This window comes from Hermetia illucens, chromosome 6 (assembly GCF_905115235.1).
Source record: "Hermetia illucens chromosome 6, iHerIll2.2.curated.20191125, whole genome shotgun sequence".
NCBI classification, from domain to species: domain Eukaryota; kingdom Metazoa; phylum Arthropoda; class Insecta; order Diptera; family Stratiomyidae; genus Hermetia; species Hermetia illucens.
In genome coordinates, this window is record NC_051854.1 from 74,552,578 (window position 1) to 74,571,475 (window position 18,898).

The 18,898-nt window shown below is 44.3% G+C and overlaps 1 protein-coding gene across 1 annotated transcript in view; it reads right to left on the reverse strand.

The window, feature by feature from the left end:
* Positions 1-258: 258 nt before the first annotated feature.
* Positions 259-18,898, reverse strand: part of LOC119659291 — a 76,611-nt gene continuing 57,971 nt past the window's right edge. The window contains exons 4-8 of the mRNA XM_038067303.1: positions 6,543-6,860; positions 6,047-6,252; positions 1,450-1,616; positions 1,217-1,343; positions 259-1,024 (exon numbers count right to left, since the gene is read on the reverse strand). Of these exons, the coding sequence (XP_037923231.1) occupies positions 896-1,024; positions 1,217-1,343; positions 1,450-1,616; positions 6,047-6,252; positions 6,543-6,860 (947 nt within the window). The 3' untranslated portion in view covers positions 259-895. The remainder of the gene's footprint in view (positions 1,025-1,216; positions 1,344-1,449; positions 1,617-6,046; positions 6,253-6,542; positions 6,861-18,898) is intronic.

Below are 18,898 nucleotides of genomic sequence, written 5' to 3' on the forward strand. Positions count from 1 at the left end.
CGACAATGTTCACAGCAGACGAAATTTCGAAAAATCCTTTTTAAAAGTAAATGTTTTGAAAATGTACTTACGACTAATAATCTTCTTAACCAGTTTGAGCCACTTTAGCTTCTTGAAGGGTCTATTAAGCTAATTGTCATTTTGAGCCCTAAAATACGGACGTAGACGTTGGCTCCTTGCTGCAGTTTTCAGATTTCATAGCAATTGTAACCCAAACTATTCCAAGCCATGAAATAATACACAATGTCCTTATTCCAAAAAAAAGTATTTGATTTTATTATTATGCCAAAAGCTATAGACATAACAACAACAACAATATCTGCATTTAAATACATCACACTTAAATTACGTTTGATTTCATTTTTTATTTAAAAATCTAAATCTTACTAACATTCACGTTCCTTATAATATGGCGATTTATTGTTGGCATTATTGTTACTATATTTGTCTCTAGTGGCTGTATACCCTTTAAATAGTCTCCGTTTAGAAAAATTACAATTTTTTTTCTACCCCTCAACTGAACTTTTGTTCTAGTTTCCCTGCTATATTTAAATATTCATCTACAACCGCTAAGTTAGTTTTCTGTTATTGTTTTAGATGCATCTTGTTCTTGTCGTTGGTGATTGCGATTCTCGCACTCATAAAATTGTTTTAGTTAACAAATCCCTCTAGGCCATTTCAATTATTGTATTGGTTGTCCTTTTTTCAATACACAAGACTGTGATAAAGAAGATATTGTAGTACGTATTATGAGATGATCGGTTTTTTATCGTTTGACATTAACTTAATAAACGCTCCGATTTCGACCTCCCTTGCGAGCCAATTATTTAATATTCATACTACACGAGTATAGTCCCTTGAACGTAGGAAGGATGTTGATGCGGAAGCACTCCAGTCAATTAATGTCGTCCTCGATAAAAGTATCTATTATGTATCTTTTAACTTCGTTGATAGAAGTCCTCAAGCTGGAGCACTGCGACTTTTCGTGGTTGCCGGGGATGATCAAGAGCTGCTGAAGGTCGCCCTGTGTGGGGTTATTTGAGTGTTTTGCATTACATTCGAGAGTAAGGGAAAATTAAATAAACGTCCTTGAAGCATCGTTAGAAGAGTTATTTTCAAAGTGAGGAAACACAATGTACTCGTGTATGTTCCTATCTATTGGAAATGGCAATTTCCGGTCTGTAAATTCATGCATAACTTTAAATTGAAAACTTACACAAAAGCTGCGTCCTCCAACCACGACATCAGCCGCATCTGGCAAAGCGAAGAGTCCTTTTGAAACAATGAAACTATCCGTCCACAAACAGTCCACATAAATTGTGATGAAATCTCCATTGTGCACACTTTGCAAGAGATAATAAAATCGAAAATATATTACAAAGTCCCCGTTTCGAAGTCAGGAAGCAGGTCTTTCTTGGAGAACAAGGATAACAGATTATTCACAATTACCTTATGGCTATCTGATGCCAGCGATTATCGTATAAATCTAACTTAATCGGAAGCATTTCGGTGACGTCGTTCCGCTCTTGGAATAGTTTCAAACCTTCCGGGCTTTGTTCTAAGTACAAATTGTGGGTTGCATTACGCAGAGAAAATATTGTCGCTTGTGACTTTATCTGTTTTAAAGGAGGATAAAAGATTCATTCCGGTTAGTTGAAAACTTTCACGTTCAGATTTGAATCAAATGTGAAGAAAGGATCCGTGACTGCGGAATGCTATATTGTAAAATAAAGGAGGGCAGGTTTCGAATAAATAAAACCGATGGCAAAGTTTAAGTAAAATGGAAAATAAATGTTAATAATTAATAACACCGCAAGCAGTTCAAATGAAAAAAATCTGATTCGTTTGAAAAAATAATAAGAGGTAATAGTTGCTTTCTGCATTGAATTTCCGGCTTTTCCAGGCTTTTATGAAACACAGTGCTACTCGATTTCAAAATTCATCAATTTTAATTTAATTAGAACATTTCAGGTAAAATCTGTGCCGAGCAACCAGCCTATCTAATTGCATTAAAATCCACTGGCTTTCAAAATACATTAAATCGAATAATTGATGCAGATTTTCCTAAAAAATGATTATCTGAAGGATTTTTTTTCTGAATTTTAATGGACTAGACTAACATAAACATCATAGTTTCCGGACAAATTAAGCCACATCTTATGAGACACAGTAACTAGCCAAAACTTGCCAAATCGGTTTACTTTCTCAGATAATAAGGGCCACGACAGTTGAGTATTAATTTTAAATCAAAAACAAGAACTAAACTTTGATCGTGAAGATACAGCTCTGAATGAGGAAGGAACATTGAGTTCATTAGTGGGGAACCTAAGCCTAGATTTATACTCTACAAATTAGGGCAATCGGGACACAGTTGTCAATGCCGGAGGCTAAACAGGTCCTTTCTTTTAGCACTCATGAATCCGAAATCCAATCGGTGCCATCTACTCATGGGTATTTATTTAACTCTGAGTAAACCACTCACTCAACCATATATTGTGTTTCATTAGATTAAATTGCATTCGATTGTATGCATTTCTTGTTTATCTTATCTTAAAGATAGTTTAGATAGATTATTTGATTGATGAGAAAACAATTCGCTGACTTGCACCCATCGTCCCAGATATCAGGCATAATAGTTTTTTGATGCCAGAGACAATTCACAACCTTCACCATCATATTATAATCTAATATAATGACAACCAAGTCATTTACCCCTTCTGGGGTACGTCAACTACACCTCACGTCATCATTTGCCTAAAATGCCCTTCGCCTACTGTTCTGCTCCAAGTGCCTTGGGGTACCCACTCGACGTCCATCTTGAAAGAGAGGATTGCACGTCATGTAATTGCAGCCCCTTCTTAATATATATCCTCTCCACTGGCGTTTCCAGTCACATTGCATTGCTCGACCTGTACGCTGACCAAATTTTTCGATCACAAATTGTATGGGTGCCAGGCTCGTGCGCAGATCGAGTTCTGCGTTTATGATAATATTTCGGGCAGCATCCAGTTCGGTGCCATCGTCGGCAGAAACTATGCTTCTTAGATAAACAAAGTGGTCGGCATCTTCGATACTCTGCCTATTAATGCGGATAGAGCCCGTGCGATGACCCGTCAGACTGAGAACCTTGATAATGTTGGTGTTGATTTTCAGTCCAAGTCTACTTGCATCTCTTTCCAAATCCAGAGCCGTTTGGCCAAGGTCCGTGAGGAGCAAACAGATGTCATCAGCATAGCCGAGTTGTTTCGGGCAAGATGTCACATTCCATTGAATATCTCCACTTCCTCCAAACAAGGCAGTATGAGACACGTCACCGATACCATGAAGAAATAATATCGGTGGCAGGAAGCCAAAATCCTCTTTTGACTTCAAAATCCCCCGAAGTTTTACCTCGGGGCAGCACGTTACCTTTTGTGTCGCAAAAGTCACTCTGATCATAGCTAATAGCTTTTCTGGAATGCCCCTCCTACGTAGAGCACTCCAGACGCTCTCTCGGTTCATGCTTTCGAAAGCTTTCTCGAAATCGATGAAGAGCAAATCCAGCGAAGATCTAAACTTCGTGCAGTGTTCCTAAATGATCCATAGGCTGTTGATGTGGTCAATGTAGGAGGATTCGAAGCGGAAACCAGCCTGCTTTCTGTCGATTAAGCTATCGAGATTGTCTTTCATGCAATCCAGGGCTATTTTAGCTATTCTCTTTGTGGCGGCAACGAACGCACAGGTACCCTTCCAATTGTCTCACTCAGAACAGAATTTTCCATGGAGAATACACATAAACCATTAAAAAAAATCGACAAAATAGCAGGGAAGGAGGAAGAGCTGACTGCGTTTGGAGGCTGCACAAAATGTCTCGCTCACCGCAGTGGCCAGCGGGGGCTGAAATATCCGATGTAACCTCGGGAAGCCTAAATAAAGAGGAAGACTTACCAAGTGGCCTGAGTGACGCTGCAGGTGGATTTGGACACGAGCCGAGTTAAAGTGCAGTCGACAATCTTAGCTAGAGTCGAGGAAGGAAGACTCATCAGGAAATCCTCGGCAATGGTGAAACGGTCGGCAACGTTCCTCCAGAAGAACGTCAACAAAAGGGTCGAAAACGGACCGAGGGAATTGGAGGAACTACTGGACCGCATCTCCTTCTAGAGACGAATGTGGAGAACAGTGGAAGACGCGTGTAAAGCGGAAACAGCCACACTTCCTGCTGAGAGCACTACAAGCGCCAAATGGACCGCAGATAGCCCACTTCAAAGCGAACTGGGGAAAAAGCGGAAAGAGGAAGTCATGCCTGAAGGAGGCTTTATCCAAGTAGTTTCCAGGGCGTAAAAACAGAATTGCAAACAAGGATAAAAGGAAAGAACTGACTACGCCGCCAGAGACCCCTCTGTCCAAAGATAAGAAGGTTGCAAACCAGCCAGTAGTAGCAAAGTCGAGCAAACAAAGGACTAGACCGTCGGCTCTGCTCATTAAGCCGAAAGAAGGAAAAACATTTCCGGAAGTTTTTAGTGAAATCCTCGACAGGATGAAACCCGAGAGGTGTCTTCCATACGAAAAAGGAGGGGTGGCGGAGTCCTCGTCGAACTAGGTTCGTAGACGACAAGCAAGAATACGTTCTGCGAAGCGGTTGAGGGGCTATTGGGGGAGAAGGTTGTTGTTTCTAGCCTAGAGCCTACGTGCTTTCTAGAAATCCGAGATCTTGACTGCTTCACAGAAAAGGTAAAGTGTGAATGTCCAGGGGTAACCAATAACCAGAGGGGAACTCGTGGCCAAAAATTCGCCTTGGTGGAAGTCCCCGAGCAATATGCGAGGAAACTTCTTAGCCGCGGGAAAGTCAAAATTTGATGGATAGCATACAAGGTACGAATTCAGATAGTGACCCACCGGATTCTGAAAATGGCTGGTAGTTTTAAACGCCGGATCCACGCCAACGTTTCGGCGTCCAAGCGGTTAAGGAAGCATTCCTGATATCATTTTTGCGTCGAAATCTCTGGCATCATCCATGGACGGATGGCAAGTCCTAGAAGACTTCTCGGCAAGTAATCACCAGTACATTGCGTTCGAAGTGGTTGACGCTACTTTCCGGCGAGCACCAACCCGACGCTCACCTTACGTGTAGACTGTTGCGAAGGTGAACATCATGAAGTTCGTCGAAGCTGCTGGAGCAAACGAAAGCGCGGTGAAGAGCGCTTCGGGTGAGGGGGAGGGGGGTGGTAGCGTCGCTGCTGACTCCGTCGTAAATTCAGTGATGAACCTCAACAGCTTGTGACGCTTCCATGCTCCGAAGAGACCTCAACCGCGACAAGCCTTCTATGTGCTGGTGGACGACAGAAGTGCGGACCTACGTTGGGAGTGTCATAAGGTCCGCCATTTGGCACAATGTTTACATGCAAAGGAGGAAGCATGCATCCTATAGGCAGAGTATAGATCAGCAACAGGGAGACTCCGCAGCGCGATAAACAAAAGCAAAGCTCTTGGCTGCAGAGGCTGGTCAACGAGGTGAATGAGGACACGTGAGGACTTGGCTATATTCTTGTCATCCGGAAAATCGTGGCTCTGCGGAAGCCCGGAAAACTAAGCACCGACCAGATGGGCTGCATTGTGCGGGTTTTATTCCCCGGACATCCTGTACGGGTAGATGTCAACAGCGCTTTTCCCTATGAGAGAGCTCGAAGAAGCGTTTTGCACTATGAATTACAAGAAGCCGCGAGGACCTGACGGCATCCCGGCGGAAGTTTACAGATTTGCTGCTTGACGCGTTCAACGTTTGCTTGAAGAAGGGCATTTTTCCTTGTCGCTGAAAGGTGGCTTATCAGCAAGGGTAAAGGAGATCCGGAGCTCCCGTCTGCATACCGACCCCTATGTATGCTTGACACGGCTAGATATGCTGGATTTCTATCATATTTTTAAGATATATTAGGACTTGGATGATACTTCAGTATTGTATTCTAAAGACTGCTCAGCGCAAAAAGTATCGGATAAAATAGATTGATGTCAATAATGAATGAAACAAACAAAATAACATGCACATATTAGAAGACAATTTTTCATTTACCTTTCCTCTTAACGTTATCATTATTGTAAAATTTAAGAAACTCTCCCAACTTCGGAAAATTGTTTCAGTTGAGGTTGCTTGGGAGGCTGCAAAAACAGTGGAGTTCAAAGGACTTTGTTGTGTGGTCATAGTAGATTTCATCTGTGATGACGTACCGTCATCACTCGATGGTTTTTTATAGAATTTCAAAAGATCCATTATATCATCTGTAAAGAACATTAAAAGATAAAAATAAATACGAAATAAAAACAGCACGTGTGCCAAAGTCAATAATCGGTATGAAATATAATATGCCATCCTCGGAATAATAAACGATCCCCAAGGTGGAAATAAGATTCAACTTTGCTGGCTTCCAACCACTGAAAATGCTCCCTTTCAGTGGAAAACTCGGATACCATTTGAATTCCAACTTAAGTAAGTCAGCCAACTTTCATCTCATTGTTCCCAGGATCTCAAAAGATTTCCCTGTTACCAAAGGAAGAGTCTTTCAACTTACCACTACATTCGAACACATTACAGTTCCTTTGCTCGATATTGTACCCCTCACACGACTGGGTTGACAATACCTTGCCCTTTTTCTTCCGTCGCTTTTTCAATCGGCTCCCAACCCCATACTTTTTAGGATTGTGTTTATTATTTTGGTCTGCACCATTTATTCTGAGGGTCGATGGCGACGGGTGGTAGTACTCTACTCGTGATTCCATCTCGCTGGTGTCGGCATTGTGGTTGTCAAGCAAACAGCGCCGGAAACGTTGCTGAACACCTTTGCCGCACATAACGCTGCACGCCGTGAAGTCACTCCAATCATCCCAACCTGTAAATGCAAATAAAAATTTAATAGATGTTTGCTGTAACGTTCCTCGAGGCAGGATTTTTTCTGGCTCCGAGGGGATGCTTCGGGGATGTGTCGACTTTGTATTTGTGGAGTTGACTGACACTCGCTGCAGGCTGCTCATATTGATAAAGAGGAAACAGTCGAGGCTTTTGACATTCTGATATTCATAGAAAAACGGATGAATGTATCTTGGATTTTCTTTCATTTTGTGTTGCCTATTGAAAAAGCTCTTTCCAATTCCTGAATGTTTCTATTATGAGGTGGGAAATTGAATAGACTTTTTCGGAGACTGTATCAACGATTTCATGGTTTTCATTAGAAATGTGCACATCGTTTTCGGCACCATTAAGTCAAAACACAGCCTTGACGGGGATATGAATAAATAACTCCAGGTCATATTGATAAGTGTAAATGAGAAAGATTTCATTGAGAACATTGAATGAAAAACGGTTTAGTTACATCATTAAGTTCAATACAAATTGGCCTGCATTGGAATAAAGGACCAAGGACCCAGGACCATACTAGGAAAACAATCTTAATGGTCGCTGACTAAAAGAGATATAAATATCTGTGCTAGCAATTTGGAAATTTCGAAACTTTACTGCTACCGCGTCTCGGATAAGGTTTGACCTCATGGCTACGACCTTTGGCTATGCAAAATGGACCATGATTGGTTTTTAGAATGTGCGCACGCTCCTGGGCAACGATATCGTGACTGACGCCGTAGAAGCAATCAGATTGGTCAATTCGCGATTCATAGTAGTTTTTCTGGATGTGCTTAATATGGCATACTATTAACATAATATGCTAGTCTCAAGCCCAGGTAAACAAGGAGGGTTTGAGGCAACGTACTTTACACTATCTTCAGTAAAGCAAAAATGAAATGCTGAAATCAGGGAAAGAGATAAATAGAGTATAGTTGGAGTTATTCCACTATTCTAAACCCTACCTGATCTCTCTTGGTGACAGGTCGTGCGACAGACCGACCAAGAAAATGCATACAAAGTCGTTAGAAACAAGATGATCGGATTGAGTCACAAGCCTTGGAAAAATTCTAGGGCGTCCACCTCAGTCGACACAGCAGGACGGACCCCAGTCCTGTCGAGAAATAGGCAAGGGTTCTTGACGCATGAACGGTGTCAGGACGCACGCAAGTTAGTCCAAATAAAACAAATACGTGACCCTAGTTTAGTTTAGTTAACTGGGGGGAGCGGCAGCTCCGAGCACTGCGAGCATTGTACTATCCCCGTAAGTTGCCTATTCAATGGCTTCCCGCCTACGGTGTTCGCAGGCTTTAGCGAATCTGAGAACATTCTCAAGAGGCAGAGAGTGTGCAGATTCTTCATTGAAAAAAACCCTGTCAAGGTGTCTTCATCTGAGATCTGAGGATGCCGGGCAGCTGCATAAAAAGGGCTGTCTCCTCCTCCTCCTCACATTGGCTGCACACAGCCGAAACCACTACCCCAATCTTTTCCATATGGTAGTTTAAGGGACAGTGTCCTGTCAAAAGCCCTACTAGGGTTTTCATGTCCCACTTCTTAAGGAGCAACAAAAATGCCGCTCTAGTGGCCCTAGGCTCCTTCACAAGGATTTTCGCTTGCCGGCAAGAGCTCAAATTTCTCCACTCGGTTGCGTCAGAGTAGACTTAACAGTAGACGGTCGGATTCCAAGAGCTGGTTCTGGCCCCACCATTGTGGATCCAGACCCTCGGCGAGCCAGTCAATCAGCCTCCTCATTACCGGCGATGTTAGAGTGCCCCGGCACCCACATCAGGAATGCTTCGTTCAGCCGGCCAAGTTTCAGCAGCACCTGATGACAACTCCACACCAACTGGGTTGATATGTTGTTTCCATTTAGTGCTGATAATGCCGCCCGACTGTCGGAACAGATTCGAACGGTGCGACCCCTCCATTTTTGTCACAGACATGCTACCAATGAAATGGCATATATCTCCGTCTGGAATATGGTCGTCATTTTTCCGAGGGGTCGGGCCAGTTCTATAATCGGATTCTCCGAGAACACACCTGCACCCAATCCATCCTCCGTGACTGACCCGTCGGTGAAGATTATTATGTCTGTAATCTGAAAAGACTCATGGCCACTTGTCGACCATTCTTCTCTTTCGGTGATTACGACAGTGTATGTCTTTTCAAAGACGAATCTGGAAACCATATGATCGGTCGGCATCAGGGCTACCGGATGTTTTTCAAGGAATTTCCAGATAGACGCATGCCCGTTGGATTGGCCGCCTTTCCACGCCCCAATGGTATCGAGCCTATATGCGTCGTTGGCCGCTTTCCGTTTCACCTCCAAGTGAATGGGGGTAAATTTAGGATAGCTTCAAGTGCCGCAGTCGGCGTAGTACTTATTGCTCCAGTAATACTTAGGCAACCAAGTCTCTGAATCTGCGTTAGCAGCTTCCTGCTGTTAGCAAAGTTCAGTCTTGGCCACCAGACGATGCATGCATACATCAAAATGGGTTTTATTATGGATGTATACATCCAATATATCCGTTTAGGTGAAAGTCCCCAGGTCTTACCTATTGCATTCCTACAGCACCAGAGCAATCTGCAGGATTTCTGGTATTGTTCCTGGTTATGATGCTTCCACGTTAGCTTGGAGTCGAAATGTACTCCTAAGTACTTAACTGTTTGTGCCAGCTGGATTTCCGCCCTTCTAAGGTGGGTAGCGTATAGTTGCCCCACCTTACGTTCCTAGTGAACATAACTAGTCCAGTCTTCCTAGCGTTCACCGTGAGTCCATTGCGGAGACACCAGCTGTGGATTACATGCAGAGTTGCATTCGAGCGGTCACATACTGTGTCCGCAAACTTGCCTGTAATTATTACGGCTAGGTCGTCCGCAAATGCTTGCGCGAAGACTTTTTTGTCCTCCAGGAGCCACAGCAGGGTATCCATCACCAAGAGCCATAACAGTGGAGAGAGAACCCCTTCCTGTGGGCAGCCCCTGAGACATCCTGCTTCAATAGACTTCTGGCCGATATATGGATTTTTCTCCACTCTAGCATGTGAAGGAGCCAACTGATTAGCAGCGGTTCGATTCCATGCTGTCTTGCCGCATCACAAATTGCCGCAAATGAGGCATAATTGAAGGCACCTTCGATGTCCATGAATGCGCCTAAGGCGTATTCTTTTTCGGACATCGCCTTTTCAATTTTTGCCGTAAGTTCATGGAGTGCTGTCTCCGTGGATTTGCCTTTCTGGTAGGCGTGTTGCGTATGGTGAAGTGGCCATTTAGGAATGTGTGTATCCCTTATGAACCGATCTACTAGCCTTTCTAGTCCTTTTAGCAGAAAGGACGTTAGGCTGATCGGTCGAAAGCTTTTTGCGCCTGTGTAGGTGGGTTTTCCTGGTTTGGGAATGAACAACACCTTCACATCCCGCCATTTAATTGGAATATAAGCGTGTGCTAGGCGTGCACGATATATATTCCAAATGTGTAGACCCAGGACATCCATTCCTTCTATTACTAGCGCAGGGATGATGCCATCTAGACCTACAGACTTGTGTCTATGCAACGAGTTAAATGCCCATTTCACTTGCTCCAGTGATACTACTTTGCATGCCAGATTCCAGTCTCTCGGTTGAGGGCTGTATGTACCTGTTGGCCCCGAGATTCGATTTTGGATGCTGCCTGGGAAGTGTACTTCAAGCAAATGATTTGCCGTTTCTTCATCGCTTTCTGTGTACTTCCCATTCTGTAAACGTAAATAACCCAGTTTCTGGCTACGTTCATTGACCAGAATCCGATTCAGCTTTGAGGTTGCCACAAGAGAGTTAGTCTCTCCGCAAAAGCGTCTCCAAGATGATCGTTTAGCCGATCTTATGCTCTTCTTTAGAGCCTTCTGTGCCGATTCCAGCTAGTGCTTGATTCACCCTTCAGAGCACGATTAAGGAGCATCCTTGTCGTTCTCCTCTGTTTTGCCAAATCCCATAACGAAATCAATGCGTCTGTGATCCGAGAGTGTGATATCGTTTGATACTCTCCACTTTCCGATCAGAGCCGCGATGTCAGGAGATGCCACCGTGATGTCGGGTTCATTACCCACATTTAGGATCTGCAAATCGGTTCCTACTAGATACTCCAGTAGTCTCGATCCTCTTGCATTGATGTTCGAACTTCCCCACCATATGTGGTGAGTGTTGACATTCACATCCTGCTATTACCCCCATGCCTCCACTTTTGGCATATTGGATAGCTCTGATGAATGTTCCACTGGGAACGTCTTCTACGTCGTAGGGGAAATATGCAGAGCACCATAGTATCTCTTTGTCTCCCTATTGACTTTTTATGGTTAGCTTAGCCGTGACCCTAACTAGAAAGCCCGAGGAACTTGCAAAAGCCCCTGGGAAAAGGCGCATTGATATTTGCGCTCTGCAAGAAACCCGATAGTTTGGTGCCAAAGACTGCGACATTAAACGCGAACGTGGTAAAAATGATGATAAACTTCTTTATTATGGTAGCCCACACACTCAATGTGGTATTGCCATTGCTATCTCTGTGGGTTTCCGTGATGCCATTAAAGAAGTCAAACATATTGATGATCGGCTGATGAAAATCACCATTATATCAGCTCATCGCACTATTCACTTTTTCACGGCCTACGCACCACATCCAGGTAACTTCTCGATGGAAAGACTTGTCACGTGCCTGCTGACGACTATATCATCATTACCGGGAAAGGGGTTCGGAGCGCGCAATAAGAGTGGCGAGCGTATAATCGATTTTGTGTATTATACATGGTTCATCAAACGATTGTCTCATCTCCCTACGTTTTATGGTGGGAACAGTAAAACCCAAATCGACTATATTCTCATAAGACACCGACATTTTGCCACTTTCAATGATTGTAAAGCCGTTCCCTATGAGACCATCGCACCTCAACACCGGCCGTTAAATGCCGTCCTGGGAATTAAGCCACCGATAAAACAGCGTGAGGAACGCACTGGCCGCCGCACATTGAATGGTGGCGATTTCGTGACAAGAAAGAAGAAATGATCTCACTTACGCGAATACCAACCATTACGAATATGGAAGAATCGTGGAACCACATGAAAGACACAATCCACAAAGCGGCCTCTGCAACCCTCGGGGTCACCAAGCCAGGTAAGCGGTACATTAACCGAGGTACTTGTTTTTGGAATGCCGGTGCTGAAAGTCCGTGAAAAAAAAACACCTCAACCACGAATTTCTCAAATGGACAATTGGCAAATTTGGAAGAATGTCAACTGGGAAGCAAAGAAAGCAGTCGCTGTCACCTGAGCGGGCCATTACAAAAGTCTTTACGATAAACTGGACACTCGGAATGACGAGAGAGATCTGTATTGACTTGCCAAAAGTCGTAACGAACGCACACAAGATATCGAATACTTCTGTTGCATTAATGACAAGAACGATACTTTGCTTACCAACCGTCGAGCCGCAACGGATAGATGGCGAGGATATTTCGAGCAGATTTCAACTGAAGAATTTGCTTGAGCAGTTCCACTGGCAACTGGTGCTCAGAGGTAGCGGTATGGAAGACGGGGCAGCAACCTTGTCGGCCAAACCAAAACCAAGCGGCCGAGGAGAACCTCCATAGTGGTGACACCGGGAGACGCTGTACTCACTTTGGCTTGCCGGCCGTAATGCAGTAGGCAAATGCTCCAAAGGCCTAATTAGGGCGATCAGATCCGAGTCTGCACGGGGACTCATCTGAAGTGGCAAATTGGTCACGAAACCTTACCAGGGGTTTACTGGTACCATGGGAACCAGGATAACCACTGGACTCTCATACTTCGGGTGAACTCCCGTTGTATGTGAGTACAGCTCGATTATTTGCGGTTGGCTCCATATTGGGAGTTTCATGGGGGTTATTGGTTATGCTCCAGCGAGAAGAGACCTTCGGGCCTCGGTGTGATGTTGCGTTTCAACACGGGTGCCGTACTCCTTAGTTCGGTAGAGATTTAGGTAGGCCTTGCATCCACCAGTATGAATGCTAAGCCATGCACTTGGTATAGACTGGTACCGTTGTTGCTTGCCACAGCGGGACTCTGATTGTGGTCACAAAATCAATCCGTGTCATAAGAAGACCGTGGGATTAAGTCGTCCAAACAGTTGCTCAGATAAAACCGTCAAGGACTCACTGTCAGCACAATTGAAGTCGAGGAGGCAATAAAACGAATGAAATCGGGGAAAGCCATAGGACCTGATGTCATCGCATCTGAGCTCTGGAAAGAGAAGAGCTGGGACCTAACACTGTGTCTCAGTGAATTCTTTAATCGAGTCAGGGAGTTCAGGAAGGAAGAACAACATCTAACTGGGAAGAAAGCACCATAGTTCCAATATGGAAAAAGAAGCTTAGTCCTGCACAATGTTCAAATTACCATCCGATTCGGTTACTTTCCCATACCATGAAGATTTTTGAACGCATTCTTGAGAACCGTATTCGCAAAATCGTTGAAATAACCTTGAATCAAGTCGGATTTGTTAAAAACTGCCAAACTACTGACACAATATACGCTGCGCGATTACTTATGGAGAAACACCGTGAGAAGCATCGCCCTCTTTACATTGCATTTCTGGATCGAGAGAAAGCGTTTGACCGTGTGGCACACGAACTCATCTGGTATGCTTTGCGACAACACTGGGTGCGCTGGGTTCAATGCCTCTACCATGATCCGAAAAGGAAAAATCTGAAGTGTGGTGGGTGTATCAAAACCGCTTCGTGTCTCTGTTGGTATTCATCAAGGAAGCGCCCTCTCACCACTCCTCTTTGTTCTTGTCATGGACACCGTCACACGGGACATCAACTTCCAGCGCCCTATACACTGCTTTACGCAGATGATGTTTTCCTAGCGTCTGATAGTAAGCGAGAAACTTGTCAAAAAATGGAATGATCGCCTCATGCAACACGGTTTCAGATTGAATCTAAACAAAGCTGAATTTTTGACTACCGCAGTGATCTGCCCAGAACTGAGCAATTTAAATACTTCGGGTCTACGCTATCAACCAATAGAGAACTGCGTTTGGAAATTGCTTCACGTATTAACGCTACGTGGATGAAGTGACATTCCACAACTGGTGTTCTTTGTGATCAACATATCAACGAACGTCTCAAATCTAAAATTTACCGCAATACCATCCGTCCTGTCGCTTTCTATGGTTCTGAGTGTTGGTCAACTCTAGAAGACAATGAACGGCGTTTTGCGGTAATTGAGGCAGAGATGTTGCATTGGGCTAGTGCTTTGGATTGAAGTTCACGTTAATGTAATGAAAAGTATCTTAGATTTATTACAATTAATCCTCAACGACTCTGAAAATGCAACTCATAGACCAGCATAATGCGACATTTTTAGGTACTTTGTGAAAAAGTTCATTACAGATTTCCCTTCCAGCATCAGTTTGAATTGAAAATACCTCGAAGAATCCCTATCCATTTTTCCCAATTACCCAGATTGAATGCCGTATTCGAGGAATTTACAATGAAAATCAATAATAAAATTCTTCTGGAAGCCTGAAGGAAAGAGAGACAGTAAACCATAATCTCGAATCTAGGGTGAAATAGTAAGTTCGAAAAGTAGTATTTTGTGTTTTCGGGGAGGTATTCTGTTGCACCCATGCAAACTGGCTTCAAATTACAATGGAATCCACTTGCATGGAATGCCAAATTGAGCTTCAATGGAATGATACTGAATTTGAAATCATAGCTAGAAACCATACATCTAAGTTTATAGGGGTTTTGGCTTTGCTTTTTGCTAACATTGCGAAATTTGAATCACAAAGGGAAAGTTGGACAGGTTGGTTAGCATTGTATGTTCGAGTCCATGGATATTAAAGTGAACTGAAAGCTAAAACGAAACGGGTTTCAATACCAGATTTGTTAATTTATTTATTTGATAATAATAATATGCGGCTTGATGTTCGAGCGGAGCAACTGGCTAGCGTTTGCTGCCACTTTTTGGGTCCATACACCTTTTTAAGGTTTCGTATTAACCACAACCTTATTGGAATTGGTGGACTGTCTGTCATCTTTTTTTGCCAGGATATGCCAGTGTGTGGAATTTTTACCCATTAAAGCTACTCCCGACTCTCCGTATGTCCCGTGGAAACACTAAAAGGTGCAGCTCACTGTAGCTCGGTCAATGTTCTTCTCTAGGCGGCGCACGGAAAAGAGCTTTTCTTGTGTCGTCTGCCTTTAGCAGTTTACTCTGGATAGATGCAATCAACTCATCTCCGCTAAGTTTTTCCTTTCTTCAATAGATCTTTGACAGTGGAAGAATACTCCATTGCAGTTTGGGAAATTAGCTGAGGTGTCCATTTTAAACCTGTACAGGTACTGACGATATGCTTCCTGCCCCGTGAGGAACTGGGTAAAATTATAGTTAACCTCACCGTGTTATCTCTCCAACCACACCTTGTTGGCGAGAATCAGTCTATGTAGTCAGCAACTCTCCCATGTGTTTCCAATGCCATCTATTTAGATATCTCTCCTTTCCAACGTCCTTCGTTCGGATAACAATAAAGGACAGATAAGCCTCGCATTGTATTCGTTCGCCATCTCATCTGATAAGATGTAAATCGGTATCGTCCCCGAGATGGCACCCTAGTTATAATTTACCGCAATACCACTCCACACACCCCGGTTTTGCGGCGAGGTCCACCAAATCGACTTCCCTAAAAGCTGTCTGTCGTCCTGGCCTACGCCATCGCTCCATCTTAGGCAGGGTCTGCCTCGTCTTCTTTTTCTACCATAGATATTGCCCTTATAGACTTTCCGGGCTGGATCATTCTCATCCATACGGATTAAGTGACCCGCCCACCGTAACCTATTGAGCCGGATTTTATCCACAACCGGACGGTCATGGTATCGCTCATAGATTTCATCGTTATGTAGGACAGGTATAATGCCTCGTTGTCAATTGTCAAGCATTGATTCGCTGCCCCACACCTTGAACATCAGTTGATGAATCGCTTGTTGTAATTTGTCACTTCCAAATTTAACCAATACGGCTATAATTCCATCGGCTCCTAGGCACTTATTTTTAAACTGGTGAGGATGAACTGCCCAGACTGTTCCTTCCATGTTTCTTGGTGGCAGTACTTGTCGTCGTGTTCAGTTGGTTGGTATTTTGGTTGTTAAGCAGTTTATCAAAGTAATCAACCCATCGCCTCAATATGCCCATTCTGCCGAAAATCGGATGACCTATAGGTAAAACTTCAGAGGATTTGTTGATAAAACTTCCGCAATTGGTGCGGTTGGTTTCTGTACTTTTCGAGTTCACAAACTTGTTGGTTCTCCTAAGCTTCCTTTTCTGTCTGCGAAGTCGGGGTCGGGTTCAGGAAAAAGGGCCCGCACAATTTCTTCAATCTTAGCTTCTTTCATAGAACAGGGCGATCGATAGGGATAGAGTTTTTTTCGGAACCATCTTATACTCGAGGCTTCATGGCTCTCCGTTTACATCATTGATTAGCTCCTGCCTTCAAAGTGCCTTCTGCCTGTTGATGTCGTAGCGAAGTTCCTTTTTCCCACTCTTATAGTCTGCGGTTCTAAGCGTCACCGCGTCTTTGCCTCTTGCGCGCTGAGCCATCCACCGAAGTCTGAGCCAACTCCTTCGTAGGATTGCGATTCCAGTCGTCCATCAGTACACCGGTAATTTCCCGGGATGCAGTTTCCTTTTGGAAGCCGATGCATTACAAGCTGCGGTAATTAGGCTCATTGTCGAATAAACTAGCGATTCAGTTGCAGTTCACTTGTCTGCACCTGGATCTTGTTCCTGATTTACCCGTCTTGAGAGAGCCTCGGCAACTTTTGCCACATTGAATTTCCAGATGTTCTACCCGGTCTGCCGGACAGCAGAACATTGGGAAGAGCCGTTTGTCACTGGCCACAAAATCTTTCAGTACCTTCCTTCGTTGGAAGACTGACATTAAGGACTCCGTAGCAAAAGTTACGTCAGGGATCGTGCCCTGTCCTGGCGGCCATCTCCAAAATCTGTGTGACTCCAGAAACTGATTGAGGCGTGCCCCATTGGAGGACTCTGGTGTTAAAATCTCTTCCGACCTGTATTCTCCCTTCCCTCCCTTTGACCATAATCACGTAATCATGTAACCTTCTTGATTACAATTGCAATCATAATGAAAATCATAATCATGATTACGATTTTGCCCAAGTCCGTGCGACAGCATAAGAAAAAGAATTTTAAATATATAAAAAGGTGACAAGTCAGATTGAATAAAATCAGTTTTTGCAAAATATTCAAAGTCACGAGTTTAAATATTATCTTTGATCTCTACTTCAATCGAAACTCCCGCCAGTTGACGACAGAGCGAGGCACTCCAACCAGAGGCAAAGCTCTTGGGGAATGAGAACATGGACGTGGCTACACCGGTAGTGGCAATACCCAGAGAAATCTGGCACCTGGAAGCGGAATCTTCTTCAGAAAGTAAGGACAAACTGATAAGATCCACACTTCAATGCGCGTAGTAAGCGTATGACCAACATATGTTATCTGTGACGGGAAAATGTTAGCGCCTTCTCCTACACCGTTAACAGACAAAGCGAAAGAAAGAGAAGCTAAAGACGTAAGCGAAACTGACTCGATGCCAGTTAATGGAATTAGATCTCTGTCAACCCACGCAAATTAACATGCACCGGAGTGCAACCGCTCACCAGTTGCTAGCACAGTTCGCTGCGGAAGTAAATGCTGATTTAGTGCTGATTAGCAAGCAATACCAAAACAAGGATCCGTCCTCATGGCATCTCGACTTCTCGGGCACCGCTGGCATTTGGGTTCGGGACAACGTCCGACTTCGTGTTCTTGTTGAAGGCCGGAGGAGCGGATTTGTCTCGATCCGGTATTTAGGGATAACGTTTTTTAGCGTTTACCTGACACGGAACAAGACGATGCCGAATTTTCGGCGCCGGCTTGATGCTCTGGAAGACGCCATTTCGAGCACGGAGAGACGAATCCTGGTAGACGATGATTTTAATCCTAGGGCTCTTGAATGGGGCATGCTTCAGTCAGACTCCAGGGAGAAACAGATTCTGGAAATGGCAGCGAGCACCGTTCTCGTAGTTTTAAACACCGGATCCATACCAACATTTCGGCGCAAGTATTCCTGACATAACTTTGTCGTCGGAATCTCTCGCATCATCGGTGGACGGGTGGCGAGTCCGGGAAGACTTCTCGGCAAGTGATCAACAGTACATGGTTGACATTAATTACGGGCGAGCACCGATGCGACGCTCCTGTGGAATGTCGCGAGGGTCGAGAGGGTAAACATCGAGAAGATCGTTGAAGCTCTTGGAGCAGGCAGGGCTGCGCTGGAGCGCACACCGAGGGGTGGTAGTGTCGCAGGCTGACACCGTCGTAAATTCCGTGATGAACCTGATAACGTCGGCGCGCTTCCATGCCCCGGAGGGGCCCCAGGCGTGACAAGCCTCCTATGTACTGGTGGACGGCAGAAATTGCCTACCTACGGAGGGAGTGTCATAAGTTCCGCCGTTTGGCATGACGTTTGTACGCCAACGAGGAGGCATGTGCCATAAAGGCATAGTATAGATAAGCAAAAAGGAAACTCCGCAGTGCTATAGATAAAAGCAAAGCTCGTGGCTAACCGAACCCTGCTAACGAGGTGAATGAGCACCCGTGGCGACTTCGCTATAAAGTTGTCACCTGCAAAATCGGGGCTCTGCGGGGGCCCTGCATAATAAGTACCGAACAGATGGACCGCATTGCAAGAGCATTGTTCCCCAGGCACCCTGTACGGGTTGATGTAAATAGCGCGGAAAGCGTCTAAGATTGAAGTGTTCAACACTTGCTTGAAAAACAGTATTTTTCCTTGTCGCTGGAAAGTGACGCGACTCGCATTGATCGGTAAGGGTGTGGCACAGCAGAGTTAGCAACATTCGAAATTTATTTTATTTTATGTGTAATTTTACAGTTAAATTATAACGAACCTTATCATTTTGAGAAAACAGAAATATAATTCGAAATACAAGAAAGAAATTTCATT